The 14424-nt window shown below is 34.0% G+C and overlaps 1 protein-coding gene and 1 long non-coding RNA gene across 2 annotated transcripts in view; one reads left to right on the forward strand and one right to left on the reverse strand.

The window, feature by feature from the left end:
* SIPA1L2 (signal induced proliferation associated 1 like 2) overlaps window positions 1–14424 on the forward strand; it is a 124605-nt gene that overhangs the window by 86366 nt on the left and 23815 nt on the right. Inside the window, exons 13-16 of the mRNA XM_072410258.1 lie at window positions 5136–5230; window positions 8860–9233; window positions 13227–13383; window positions 13833–14052. Of these exons, the coding sequence (XP_072266359.1) occupies window positions 5136–5230; window positions 8860–9233; window positions 13227–13383; window positions 13833–14052 (846 nt within the window). The remainder of the gene's footprint in view (window positions 1–5135; window positions 5231–8859; window positions 9234–13226; window positions 13384–13832; window positions 14053–14424) is intronic.
* LOC140329235 (uncharacterized) lies at window positions 85–2332 on the reverse strand. Its single transcript, XR_011920443.1, has 2 exons — window positions 2146–2332; window positions 85–351 (listed from the first exon to the last, which is right to left on the reverse strand). It is a non-coding gene; the product is annotated as an uncharacterized lncRNA (long non-coding RNA).

A 14424-nucleotide genomic window follows, 5' to 3' on the forward strand; every position in this document is an offset into this window, starting at 1 on the left:
AAATATATATATGTTTCCCTTATTCCTTTTCTTGAATGTCAGTATCTCTACTAAGTCTCTATTAGCTTATTAATCACACAGATCTTAAGTAACAAAATGTTTATTACCAAAGAACACAGAATTAATCAACAATTATTCCAGTTAAGCTAAACAATAATCATATATAGACAAAGTAAAATGATACGTTACGCAAAGAGTCCGTCCTCTGTACCCTGTACCTTTGGAAGAGAAAAAGAGAGAGATTTGGGGCAGTTGCCCCTTTTTATACACCTCCAGTTTGCATATGAGTGCTAATTTCATGCCACCCATGTTGCGCATTCCAACAGGGCGTCTTTTTCAATAACACAACAGCTGAAATGGAAGCCAACATGGTAGATAAGTGAGCATTCATCATGCTTCATCATTGCTCATGATTTGTCAAATTGTCTTGGTTATGTATTTTAAGACCTGTCTACATGTTGTGCATATATATTAACTTCCAATTTGTTGTCCAAGTATTGTAAAAAATGTCAATTTGTTGTTTATTCATTGTCACTGTAGCCCATTTTTTCTAACAATCTGTCACAATTGCCAGTTTGTTTCTCATAATGCAATGACTGCCAAATTGTCGCCCATTTTTTTTTTTAGTTGTTTGTTGTACTGTTCTTTACAAGATCACTATTGCTTGCACATATATTTACCCTTGACCACACTTTTGCCCCCATATTATAGCACATATTATATTGATTGCCTTTTCCCCCACATCATTTAAAGTTGTTTATAATAGCCAGTTTGTTAGCCACTTATTATACCAACTTTCCGTTTGTTGCCCTTGTGTTATGGTCAAGTCTATCTTATTATATATATAGCATGATTGCCCATTTGTTTCTTATGTATTGTCATATTGTTGCATTAACAATTACAACTATTGGCTGTGTGTCATACTGCATTGCCACAACTATTTCCACATATTATAATGATTTCATATTTCTTTCCAATAAGTTGCCAAGACTACCCATTTTTGACCCATGTGATGCTATCACTGCCTTTTTCTTGCTCATGTATTGCAACAATTGTTTGTTAGTCTTCCTGTTATTGTAGCAATTTCCCATTTTTTGTTCCATTTGGTTTAATGATTGCCCATTTATTTCCTCCCAACTCATTTGTTGCCCACTTACTTACTTAGGCTTACTTAATTTACCAATGGAGTCGAGAATCTTCACTAAATTATGCAATCATGAGCAAAAAAAAAATAACACGAAATGTGCATCACATAATTGGATAATGCATGTACTGAGTAAAGATTTTCAACTCCTTTATTAGGTAAGATTCATTGTCTCAGTTGTAATAATAGCCTGTTTATTGGTTGGTATAGCAAGTACTTATTTATTTTCCATGGTTTGTCATGACTAGTCCTTTTATAATGAGGGCTTGTTTGTTACCAATGTATTGTAATGATTGCTAGTTTGGTGCCTGTGTATTTTTTGTCTGCACATTGACGTGTAAATGGGCTATTTACACAAATGGCCTAATACAGGCATAGTTAGAGGATGGCAGGGTTATGTGCATATAAAACGAAAATACTAACACCAGCATTGAGTAGAGGGTAAATAAACACCCGGTTACAATTTATGTAGTCACTGGATAATCTATTCATGAAAAATCAACTTACAAGTGCTAAACGTGTGAACCTAACCTAAATAGATTTTAAATTTCCTTTTTTTTTCATTATTTTACCTGCCAGAGAGGTCTCTTGGGCTGTTTGCCTGTAGCAACGCTTCCCTGAACTTCTTCTCATGGAGCGGCAAACAATAACTAGTTCAACCACTGACATGGGGACTTCTTGTCCCATGAGCACAACATCTGACAAGATCAGCATTTACCAAACAGATATAACAAAATGTTTCCAGTGGTAAAATAAACAAAGCAAAATGGAGCAAATAGAAGTACATTGTTAAAGTGTACATACACCTTTGAACATAAAACTTTGTTGTATATGCTTCAGACTGTTTTTTTTATTATACGCTAAGACAGGTTACAAAATATTTTTTAATTGGACCTTAAACCTTATGGTCTTTTTTTATAGATCTTAAAACCCATCTGCACTCATTTTAATTTAGAAATGTATTCCCTTTGAAAAAGTATCTCCCCTCTTTTAATATTTACCTTACTTATGAGTGAAAAAATTCTCTCTTATTTACCCCATGCCATCACTTTGCAGAGGTCTCCACTATGTAGTCAGGATGTATGATCCAACAGGATGCCTTTTGTCACCTCCTCCAGATACAGTGCACCCCAATGGATACCAATCCAGCGTTGACTACCAAAATTGGGGAGGTTTATCTGCAAGAATAACTCTCCCTTTATTGTGCAATGCAGTAGCTGAGAGTGTCATTGTTTCAAGGAATTCAAAGCAGCAAAAATATGTAGGCACTCTGCAATGTAATAAGAAAGTTTTGTTAATAAATGTGATAGTTTTGTTAGGTACTAATTGCATTTTAATATTTTAATATTGTTTTTTTTTTGTTGTTGTTTTTAGTTTTAGGTATAAATTTTACGCCCCCCCCCCCCCCCCAAACAAAAAAAATTAAGCTAAATAACTAAAAGTACTAAACATGTGAGTCATAATGAATGAGAACTCTACCAGAAAACAAATGATTTCTTTGCAGTTTTAGTAGACAGGTATTGTGGAGAAAAGATTGCAAAGTTGCAAGAGGATAAAAAAAAATATTCTATAGTAGTATAGGTTGACAAAGTTGCTGAGCAACATGACAGGAGGTTATGCCTATGATTTATAACCATTCTTTTGCTGCTTCAGTTTGTTGACTTCTCCAGTGTGCGTTTCCAAGAACTTCCATTTAAGATATGGAAATGCAGCTATACTTGTCCCCAGAGTATGCCGTGTATCCTTTGTTACAGATCAGGCATCGAGATATATATATATATATACTCACACACATACAATATACAGTTGAAAGTTGAATAACAAATAATTCACAGTTTTTTTAGGTAATAAAAACACATAAAGTGCAGCACTATTTCAAAAATACATTTTAGATATTCCTAGATTGTTAAACTTTTTGCTAATATTTTATTTCTATCATCCTTACCTGATCAAGAATTTTAAGCCTGTACCCTGCCAGAATGCTGTAGAAAAGGACATTCACTCTTTGTGTAGTAGTAGGTTCAACAAGGGTTCAGCAGGGATCACATAACACAATGATCTTTTCTTTACAGCCTGCTGTCAGGGACCAGGCTTTTCTATCCGGTGTGTGTCTGTGTAAAATGTGTAAAACACATTGCAAGTTACATGTTTAATAAACCTGTAGCTGCCTAAAAAGATCAAGTAAGCTTTAACATTTTGTGGCTAAAAAAATGGCATTTTATTCCAACTTAACCTCATTTTTAAATACTTCTATCTGTTCGGGCTAACTGTTCGGGCAAAACTGAGTTTTAAAGTTATAAACATTATCATTTTAACTGTATTTGAATATTTTACCTTGAATGAGTACTGCCATGCTTACTTTGGTAATTCTAAGTCTATACATTCTTTGATTTTATTTATATATTGAGTAAAATTTATTGTATGACTGTAAGGACCCTTTGACTTTTTCTTTGATTCATCCATTTTCATTTGAAGGAGTACTGAAACAAAAATCATAGAGTACTGGCAGATCTTTTTGTGGAAAAAAACGTTGAAGCTCCGTATTTGCCTGTCATTTGCAACCCCTATTTAATGTACAGTGCTGTGTAATATGTTGGCGCTATATAAATACAATTTAATTATAATAATATTATTCTATTGGGAGTATTAATAAGTATTGTTGACATATTACCCTCTGTAATGGTTGTATTCTGTAAAATCTGTGTGATTTATCAATCTTTGGGTCACGCTAGCAGTAAGTTTATTACCAACTGCTTTTTAAGTTGTTACTATTTTCAATAAGGAAGAGAAAAACTTTTTCACACTTTTGCTTGTATTTTATCATTTTAAAGTTTTTCATACATAATATAATATGTGTTATAAAAAACAACTCCTTACTTTTCATAGGATTTGTTTGTGCTGCTGACCTATATTTTGTCCTGATGTACTGCATAACATTGCTTTCCTCATTCCAAATAATATGTAAGATTCTTTAAAAACTGACGTGTTCTAAAAATAAGGAAGAAAACATAAAAACAATAAAAAAAATACAACATCCTCTATCATTACATTTCACTATGCTCATGCTACCTTCAACATTTCCAATGGATAGGATGTTCAGTGTTTCCCAAGGGACCTTTACAGTGTGATCATTGGGATATATATATCTGTCATTGATATGGGATTGTTGGGATAGAATTCTGCAACATCATCTCCCTTAGATATGAAATGCATAAGTGAGGTGAGGGTTAATCATAGATATATGCTGGCTATTGTCAATGTAGCTGCAAAGAGTAATATTTTTAAAAATGTAATATTTGCCTTTCTGGTTTCATCATATTACACAGAAGTTATTCTACTTTTATGCAAATTCTAAATGGGTTGGAGGCATCAGTAATAAATACAACTAGTACATAATATTTATAATGGAAGGTAAATGTACATAGCATCATTGTAAAAATTTAAAATACAGCTTTTAATTTAATTGTCTAAGAAAGCTACCAAAAAGGAGTAAGAAATAATTATGTGTAAGAAAATACATTGTCAATATTGATACATTTACATTACTATATGTAAACTCAATAACTTAAAATAAGCTTTAACATGTAGATGTGATCTTTTTTTTTCATTTTTTGAAGTCTGTCAATAGAACAATACCTGGTGATCCTATTATGACAATCATTGTTCAAGCTTTTCCTGCTATAGGGAGGCAATACAATACACATCACTGGAGTGTATGCATGTAGACAGGGAGCGGATATACAGAGATTGCGGAGGACCTGAGCAAAGAGATGCAAAAAAAAAAAAATTGAAAGAAATGTTATTTAAAAAAAAAAAGTTTAATATACTGTATAATTTAGCAAACGACATGTCCTTCAGTTTGGGTTCACAAGTACCTTTATCTGTTGCTCCACATTTCTAGACTATGAAATCATGCTACTACACTTGTCACACTTTGTTCTAACATTGTTTTATTAAAGTAAATTGTAAATGTATTTTTTTTAACCACCAGAACACTGGCTTATGTCACCTGATAAAATAATTGGTTCATTCAAAGAAAAGACTGTGCAGAAAGAAGGCAAGATATCACCAAACCGACATTTACATGTGAGTGTATTTTTTATGTTTTTATATTTTTTATAAAGATTATATTAGCACAATATTTAGTCAGTACCATCTTTTAAATGTTGAGCGTTATACATTTACTGGAGAAGACCGACTATCTCATTGTACCTATAGTCAAACAAGGTAAGACAGTAATGCATATATGTAATTAGCATACATATGAAGGTTCTGGTTAAGCCTGTCAAAATGTCTTTCAACTAGCTTCGCCTATTTTAAACAAGCATATTTATACAGCAGTAAATCGGACTTTCAGCAAACAATTACTGCAAGTGCATGTGTTTTAAATGACAGTGATTGATTTACCATCAGAATGATGAAAGTCACAATCACTGCTACATAAATATGGCTGCAAGTGTAATACACATTTCAGCAGGTATGAATGTTTTGTTTTACATAAAATAATCCTAAACACACATTAAAAAGTAATAGGCCCATTGTTCCCACTGTTCTCCAGTTTACAAATAAGCCCCAATGGTATCTTTATATTTCTTTTGTACCTTTATGCTTTGTATTCAAATAAAATGTTTAATAGATATTTTTTATTATTTTGTATTAATATTACATAATAAACTTTGTACTTTCATGGGACTTTGTCATAAGCGTACCACTATAGTCAAGTGTTTTGTTTCAGCTGTTTTATCTGACCAATTGGCAAGATAGTTTATTAAGTCATAGCACAGTCACTAATATATATAACTAATCAATCAATTAATCATTCTTTCTAAAGTTTTGCCTAAAATCTAACTGGAGACTAAGTGTTACTCAACTGACTTGGTGTTATTATTTCTGTCTAAATATTGTAGTAAAATATGAAAAATAAATTTTCTTTATATAACAATGAAGACAATGTAACTTCTCATTTGAATTTATGTTTGTGTTCACTCTAGGCTGTATTATTCAGGTCTTGAGGTTAATTATTTATTGATAATATATTTCATGTTTCCACAATGTGGTAAACGTTCAAAACCATGTTTCTTCAACATCTTAGATATATTTTTTTTATCCGAAAATGATTTAAAAAATATATATGTACTATATAGATAGGCTACAGTCTTGTACAAAATGAGTAACAACCTTTAATTTCTTTGGTTTGTTGGGCTGCATCATAGTCGTATTAGACTGAGCCTGTGATATAAAAGCAGGGAAGGAGTCTTTAACAGTTGTGTTGGCTAGTTGACAAGACATCTGTTTTCTATATTCTCTGCATCATAGGTAGACTATGTTGTACATTTGGGTAAGATGGGTCAGGTAAGGCCATTAGTCCATTTAGTAGAACCAAACACTGTGGGGTTAAGCGAGTTGTACTGCTTACTGTTACAGGCACTTGCTACTTTCGCTAGTGTTGGCAGATGTAGTACAATGTGCAGCAGGTAAAGAGGAGGTTTGGAGCACATCCAAAAATCCTTAGGCAATTCTGGAAAGCATGAGCCCTCTTAGCACATGTACCAAAACGATTGTGTTAACTGCTAAATCTTTGCACATTTTTAATTCCAATAAAAGTCCAGATTGTGGTCGAAGGTGGTTAGTGTGAATTACTTCAATCAATTCTGATGCCATTGCTTACATTTATTTGGTATTTCTATACATTTCTTTTTTTTCTTTCTTTGCAGTTTAAAGTTATGAAGGCTCATTTTTTTTTTCATTTTTTGCATTTTAGTAAATCATTAGCTAGCACAAGCTTTTAGTGACTACAGCTGTAACCTGAATGTGTCCCTAACTAATCTTTTTACAACTGTAACAATGTATTCATATTGGCACCGAAAAGATTATATGCTTTACCGCTATATCATTCCAAAACCTTGCAATGTATAAACAATGTATGTTGTGAAATATGACAGTCCATGGAGAGAATGTAGCAGTACACAGATCTAAACCCTAATTGAAGAGCATTTAATTTTGACTTCTTTTGCATTATGCATTGTCTCTTTTTGTTGGTAGGTGGAGCATTAGGCTTCATTTACCATGTCTTATTTGTTTAAAAATGCCTGATTACAAACCTCAGTAGTTTAAATTATGATTTATACATGTAAAAAAAGTAACATAGTAGTCCTTACCTATATATCTTTTTCATGGAAAGACTGTACTAGAAATCTTATAGTTCTGACTTAATGTATGAAAAATAAAATAATAAATAGAGAATATAAGCATGAAATACTTTGGATACCTAAGGCTGAAAACATTTAAACACTGCAGATTTTGTAGATTGAAGCAGTCCCTTTATTGTTTAGAATGGCTTATGCTACTTCCTTTATTATACTTCCTATTGCTAAGGGCAAGTCTGGAATTTCCACTTAGTACTCTTAAATATAGCATTACATGAATGGTGAAATTCAGGTTAGGGTTCATAGGTTATGGTTTATAAATAGTCACACAATTGTTGAGTGTTGTTTTGCTTTCATGAAAAGCCTTTATTATATTATGTGTTACATGTTCATTTTTTGTACATTTAGGTAATTTCAAGCTAAACATCCCTTAGATTTAATGCAGAGATATATGCTTTATGTAGATCTTTTTTATTATTACTAAACAGAATTTATATAGCGCCAACATATTATGCAGTGCTGTACATTAAATAAAGGTTTCAAATAACAGACAGGTTCAGACAGTGATACAGGAAGAGGAGAGGACTCTGTCCCCAAGAGCTTACAATCTAGAAGGTGGGGGAAATATCACACAATAAGAGGGGAGATGTTAATTCTTAAAGCCTGCAAGAGTTAACAGCTCTAAAGCTTGCCTTATATGTTAAACTCTTCATTGCATAGGTGTACTACTTTCTCTTATTTCTTTAAATGCAGGGGATTTGTGATCTTTTAACCAATAGTAATATAGTCCATTGTTCAGGAATTTTATAAAACAGTAAAAAGTTCAGTTGAATATGCCAACAATATGATGGTGCCCTTGTGCTGGGATGGAATAAATGGAAATTATTTTTTGAAATATGAGGGGAAGGAGGGATTCAATACATTACCTGTTTTTACTTTTTTTTTTTTTTTTAACCTCTTTAGGTTTGAAAGTAGCAATATGTAAAAAATGTTTTGAAATTGAAAAAAGAAAATGGGTCCTAGGTGCACATATTATTATAGTTATATATAGAATAATTAAATATATATATATATATATATATATATATATATATATATATATATATATATATATTAATAATATTATTTTTTATTCAAATAGAGTAGTGGGTTATATATATTTTTGTTTTTTTTGTGTGTCAATGTATATTTTTACCACGCTGTAAGTTTTATTTTGCTATATTCATCTCTACTAAAGGGATTCAGCATATTTGCCCTGGTTACCACTGAGGCAAAATAAGGGAAATCTAACATTTTTAGTTGTCATGAGAAGAAGAAAAAAAAGGTACTAACATTTGATATACATAACATAAAGATAATGAGAAACACCATTTGTGATTATAAGAACGATTCTTGTAAAACCTTTTGAGACATAGGAACAAAATATTCTTAATAATGTTTCCAGAGTTTTAAAAGTAAAATGTTAATAAAAAAAATGTTTTTTGTGATGAACTGTACAAAGATCAAACATTTCTTTACTATAAATGTATTTCTGGTACCTTCATATATTATTGTGTGTAAATGTTTCAGATTACAGATAGAAGTTGTTTGACCCGTTCAAGCAGTAATACACTCTCGAGCAGTGCATCAAGCAATAGTGACGAGAAGTCATATGGTTCTGGAGACCTGATGGACCCTGAATTACTTGGCTTAACTTATATTAAAGGAGCCTCAACAGACAGTGGGATTGATACAGCACCATGCAGCATGCCCACACAAGCTATGGCCTCAGTACTCCATACAAGCAGCAGATCACACCATATTGCTGAACAGATGGTCCCATGGAATAACTCTTCAGAAGATGCAATCCCAGACAATGACCATGGAAACCTATATTATGTTCACAGTTACCACACCGGTGACGGAAGCATTGGAGATTTTAGTGAGTTGTCCTCACATTCCAGGTAATTCTTTGTTCTTTTTTGCTTTATTATGAAATAGATCTTTCATCTTATTTGCATCATATGTAGAACTATTTTCACTTTATTTATATTAAAGATGAGAAAATATTAAAAACTCTATTCTACTAGCATTTTATCACAATCCCCCTCCATGCAGTCTTTTTGGTTTGTATCTATCCACTCTTCATGATTTGATAGCACTGGCCTCTCCTTTTACCTTTTGCTTTGTTTGCCATTCTTAGGCTGGCCTCACACAATAAAATCTGATTGAGAACTTTTAAAATACAAGGGTCTACATGCTTGAAAAAAAATGAATATACTGTGCTCTAACTCGCCAGATGACTAATTTTATTTAGACACTATGGTCCTTATTTATTAAAGCTCTCCAAGGCTGGAGAAGATACACTTTCATCAGTAAAGCTGGGTGATCCAGCAAACCTGGAATGAATGACTTCTTTCAAAATCATTTGCCATTTGCTAGCAAATGTTTTGAATCCTGGACCAGATCCATTACAACTGTAGTTGCAGGTCGGAATGGGAAGCAGGTTTATATTTCATGCCCAGCATGTGTTACTTACTGCAGTTACCGTTATGATTGATTTTTAATAGTAAAATATTGTTCATCTCGGGCCCCCAGCCCAGTATATTATATAATTATCTATTGGCTAGGGATATGACAATGAAATCTACTTTTCATATTTCAACCCTATAGCCTTGTTTGTTACTGACCAGTAAACAAGAAAAAAGCATTATGTAATAAAAATACATATATATTGGCAAAAACATGAGAAACAAAAGCAAGTATATTGCCAATGGTGACAATAATCAACCTTCTAAATTATAAAACATATCCTTGTTAGTCGTTTATGGAACCTAATTTGCTAAGACGTGGAGCAGAGTGAAAAGCTGTGATGTTAAGGAAGAATGCAGGTGAAATAGTCAGGATCTCAAAGTTTTTAATTGATAAGCAAATTAATACAAAGCAATTGAATAGTTCTTTTTCAAACTATCTTTAAATATGGTAAATTTAGATTTATATACATTTTAATCGGGAATGTGTCTTCATAGATATGAAATACAGCAACTCTATTATTGTCATGGATCATAACGACACTCTAGTAAAAGCTGACATTGGTCATTAACTTAATCAGGATAAGATCAGAATCAGCTTATCATCATCTTAGATTACATATGGATAGGAGGTACATAACTTTATTTTTAAATCTAAAGACAAACGTGTCTTTGCATTTATTTATTTTAAATGTAATACAACAAACCTTAGCTTACCTTTCTTGTGGTCAGTTTTACTAAACAAGGCAAAAATTGCTGTAATATTTAAGACTCCTTGAGGGCAAATTCACACCTATCAGTGCATTACTATTCATGTTGTAATGCATGTCAACATGAGTTGGACACGCATGGTGTGTTTTGGTGATGCATTTATCCATATCTAATGCACATACATTAAACATTACATCTAACTTTCAATTTCCTACAACATTGAAAAAAGGATTGGCTGTGAATGGGCATAAAATAAGCCCCATTATTGTTGTCGATGAGAGCAAAAATCAACTTTGTTGGTATCAGTGGGCATGACATTGAGCTCTCTGTGCCAGAGGACATATAAAAAAAACATTGTTGGTGTCAGCAGGTTTAAATATAACTCCTTTTTTTGTAGCAGTTGAAGTAATCATGAACTTATATAACTGAAGTCAGTTAGATCTGATGGAAGTTAAATGTTATAGTTAACGTTCTATGGTTACTCAATTGCAGTGTTGGAATGCTGGAGCAATCCAGCATCAGCACCCACTGCCACTCTTTGCAATGCTATACATCCTATGGGGAAGCTTCTGGGACATAGACATTGCAGGACACTGTCCACAATTTTGGCATGATCTTGCCAAATCAAGGACACTTGGTAATTATGATGAACTCCCCTACAGGTAGGGCTCCATGACACTGGCCCACTGTTAAACACAGGCAACACCACAACTTCATCGGACCTTGCTTTGTCCTAACCATGTGAAAAATGCAAACACAGGAAATGCCACAAGATTGTAAATATAAATAAATTGGCCATTATATTTTCCAATTTAATGTAGATTTCCTAAACTGTAACCAATATTTTATTTAGATGTATAAAAAGCTATATATTTATTATGGTCTATTTATTTGTATTGTCATGATACCCAGCAAACCTTCCTAATCCAACTGACTTTAACATTAAGGTCCTATATATAGCTAGACATCAAATTAAACTGCATGATATAAAAAAGCCTAAAAAAGCTGCTAAACACTGTAATTTGTTTATTGAGCATAATAATCGGACAGACCTTAGAGTAACAATAGTAATTATTTCCAATGCCACTTACAATCATATTACTATCATAGAGTGATGGATCCAGATGGTGTGGCAATGTAACACCCAGGCCAACTAGATTTGCTAGTCAGCTCTTACTAAGGTTTAGGACCTTAATCTACAGTAGAGTAGACTTAACTGGATGACAATTAGTATGCTAAAGCATTGTGTATAATAAACCATTTTTTTAATACTCATTTCATCATTGCTTCCTTAGTTAAACCTTTGATACAGCTTCTTGTATGTATGCATGTATGTACTCCAGTGATGACTGCATGGCATTTCTCAGTGTAGGTTTCCTGATGGTGACAACAGTGGACCATGTCTGCTTAATGTGTGTTGAACTATGTACTTGTACTGCCCATTGGAAGGCTGTCTGACAGTCACAATTCAGAAAGTACCTGTATAGACCCCTCCATAGCATGGAAACTTGATATTATTATAAAAACAGCAGAGTTTAAATATTGAAATATGTCTGTACTCATTTTAAAATGTAAAAGGTTATATAGGATATTAGTGGTTTACATACTTTAATAGACCATATAATTTACTAAATGATAGTAGTACTAAAATTTGCTAGTTATGAATGAGCACAGTATGGACCTTTGGGCAACATAGCACATGTTGGCTGGCTTATGATATCTTCAAATTGCAAAGCTAGTGGTGTTCATTCTAACCATAAGGACTAATCAAATTTTCTGTCACTACAAAAACTCTGCAGGTCTATAGCTGTATGGTTAGGTTGGTGGTGTTCTAGAATTTATATATATATTTATGTTTAACTAATTTAAAGTGGACAAATATTTTACCATCTTAGTTTCTAAGGGAAAATCTGTGTTTAACTAGACCAGATAATATTTATTGGTTTTCTCTGCAACAGTTTAATTTGTGTCATCATTTATGCATAATTTAGAAAGCACATTCTATTACTTAGAGTAGATAGAATCCCAGGTATTAAATAATGAATTTGCCTTTATGACTATTAATATTGATAAGAAATAACACAGAATGTTTATTCAGTGTATCCAATTGCATTGGGGTGGTTTAGGAAGCATTTATTTCACTGTTACAACAATTTGGATCACGATTTTGAATTGTCTTTTTCCTTCTTCTGGCTTAACTGTGGATTAGGATTTCTGCAGATACAAGACGTTTTTATTTTAAATTTTTGTCTATTGGTTTACATCTGTTATTTTTTCAACAAAGAGTTAAGCTAATTCTAATGATGCCTTGATATTTGTCATTGTAATGCAGTCAGGCTGTATATGTAGTAGTAACACAAACATTTTTGTTTTATTATTAGGTTCTGCAGCAAAAAGTTATATTACATTCTGTTGGCAGCACATGTGGTAGACCGACTGCTGCTTTTTCACACAGTTCAGAGGCCAGATCTCTAGCCACCTCATACGTCCCCTACATACTGCTCTAATTCACAGACACTTGCACTCCCTGGAGCACTTTGAAGGGAGCAGATACAGCTAATGCCAACACAATATTAGAGCTGCAATAAACAGGGACTGGATTCATCTGGATAGCATGGTAAAGCAGAACTAAAAATAAAAGTAATCCTAAATTTACCAACCTTACCTGCCTGCTTGCAATATTTTAAAATCACTCACCTGTTTCCTGATCTTAAGTAATCTTTATTCACTGGGCCAGGATGACATAACTATTGCATGCATGCATGGGTTGATTCAGTCCCAGCGGCCCCAGGGAATGCCAGTCATATCCAGGCATCGTACATTGAGCTGCACATGCACAGATCTCTTTTTAAGAAGGATACCCAACATGCAGGTAAGTATGTTTTATTACAGAAGGGAAGACCTGCCTGCTCGCAAAGGTTTGCAAGTGGAACCGTAGTTCCACTTTAAAATAAATGATCAGGTAGGGCTTTATTGCAGAAAGTGACAGGTGATATCAGTGCTATTAGCATTCTTACCTGCTTGATCATTCTGTGAAGGTCTCAGAATTGCTGAACTGCTCATGCGCAGCTCAGGGTTGATTGCCAAGATAACCTGCAATCCCGGCTTACCCTGCAGCTATCAGCACTGAATAAACTCCCATGCACAAGAGTCATTCCTTCCTGGATCAGCCAATCAAGATGGCCAAAGATTGCAAAGCGAAAGAGAGAAAGAACACAGGGTTTAATCATTTTCCAAATAAATAAAGCTTGAACTTAAAATGACCAAAACCATTTACGATAATAGTTATAACATGTAATATGTTTTTGCTCTTCTTTCCAGTATTCACCTTATGGAAGTTTATCACCAAGGCCTTCACTTTACCGGACATTATCCGATGAAAGTATATGCAGCAACCGCAGGGGGCCTCCGTATGCCAGCTCCCATAGTTCAATAATTGATCAGATTTCAACTACTGACATCTTGTTCAGCACAACGCCTCCATACAGAAGCACCCCTCCTATCCTGAATGATTTGAACACTGGCATATCAAGTCTAAAAAGTATGTCTTTAAACTATGCCAATATCTTTTCTGACAATTTTGTATGTTATAAAGCAGCGGTCGCCAACTGGCAGTCCGCGAACCACTGGTGGTCTGCAAGAAAATTTTAGTAGTCCGTGGCTCTGGCCGGTGCACCCCCGAGCGGGATCAGAAGAAGGACCCCGCTGGGGGGATGCACAGGCCAGAGCCGCAGACCATGTCCCCCATACAAATCCCTGGCTCAGGGAGGTGGGCTGGCTGTGTCCCTGGACACAACCCGCCCACTTTTCCATTGCAGGCTCAGATCTGTGATGTGAAGTCGGTGGGGCTATGACATCACTTTGGGGGAGGTTTTTCCCCCTTTGAGTGACACCAGGCTCCCCGCTCGTGCAC

The sequence above is a fragment of the Pyxicephalus adspersus genome, chromosome 4, assembly GCF_032062135.1.
Source record: "Pyxicephalus adspersus chromosome 4, UCB_Pads_2.0, whole genome shotgun sequence".
In the NCBI taxonomy this organism is placed as follows: domain Eukaryota; kingdom Metazoa; phylum Chordata; class Amphibia; order Anura; family Pyxicephalidae; genus Pyxicephalus; species Pyxicephalus adspersus.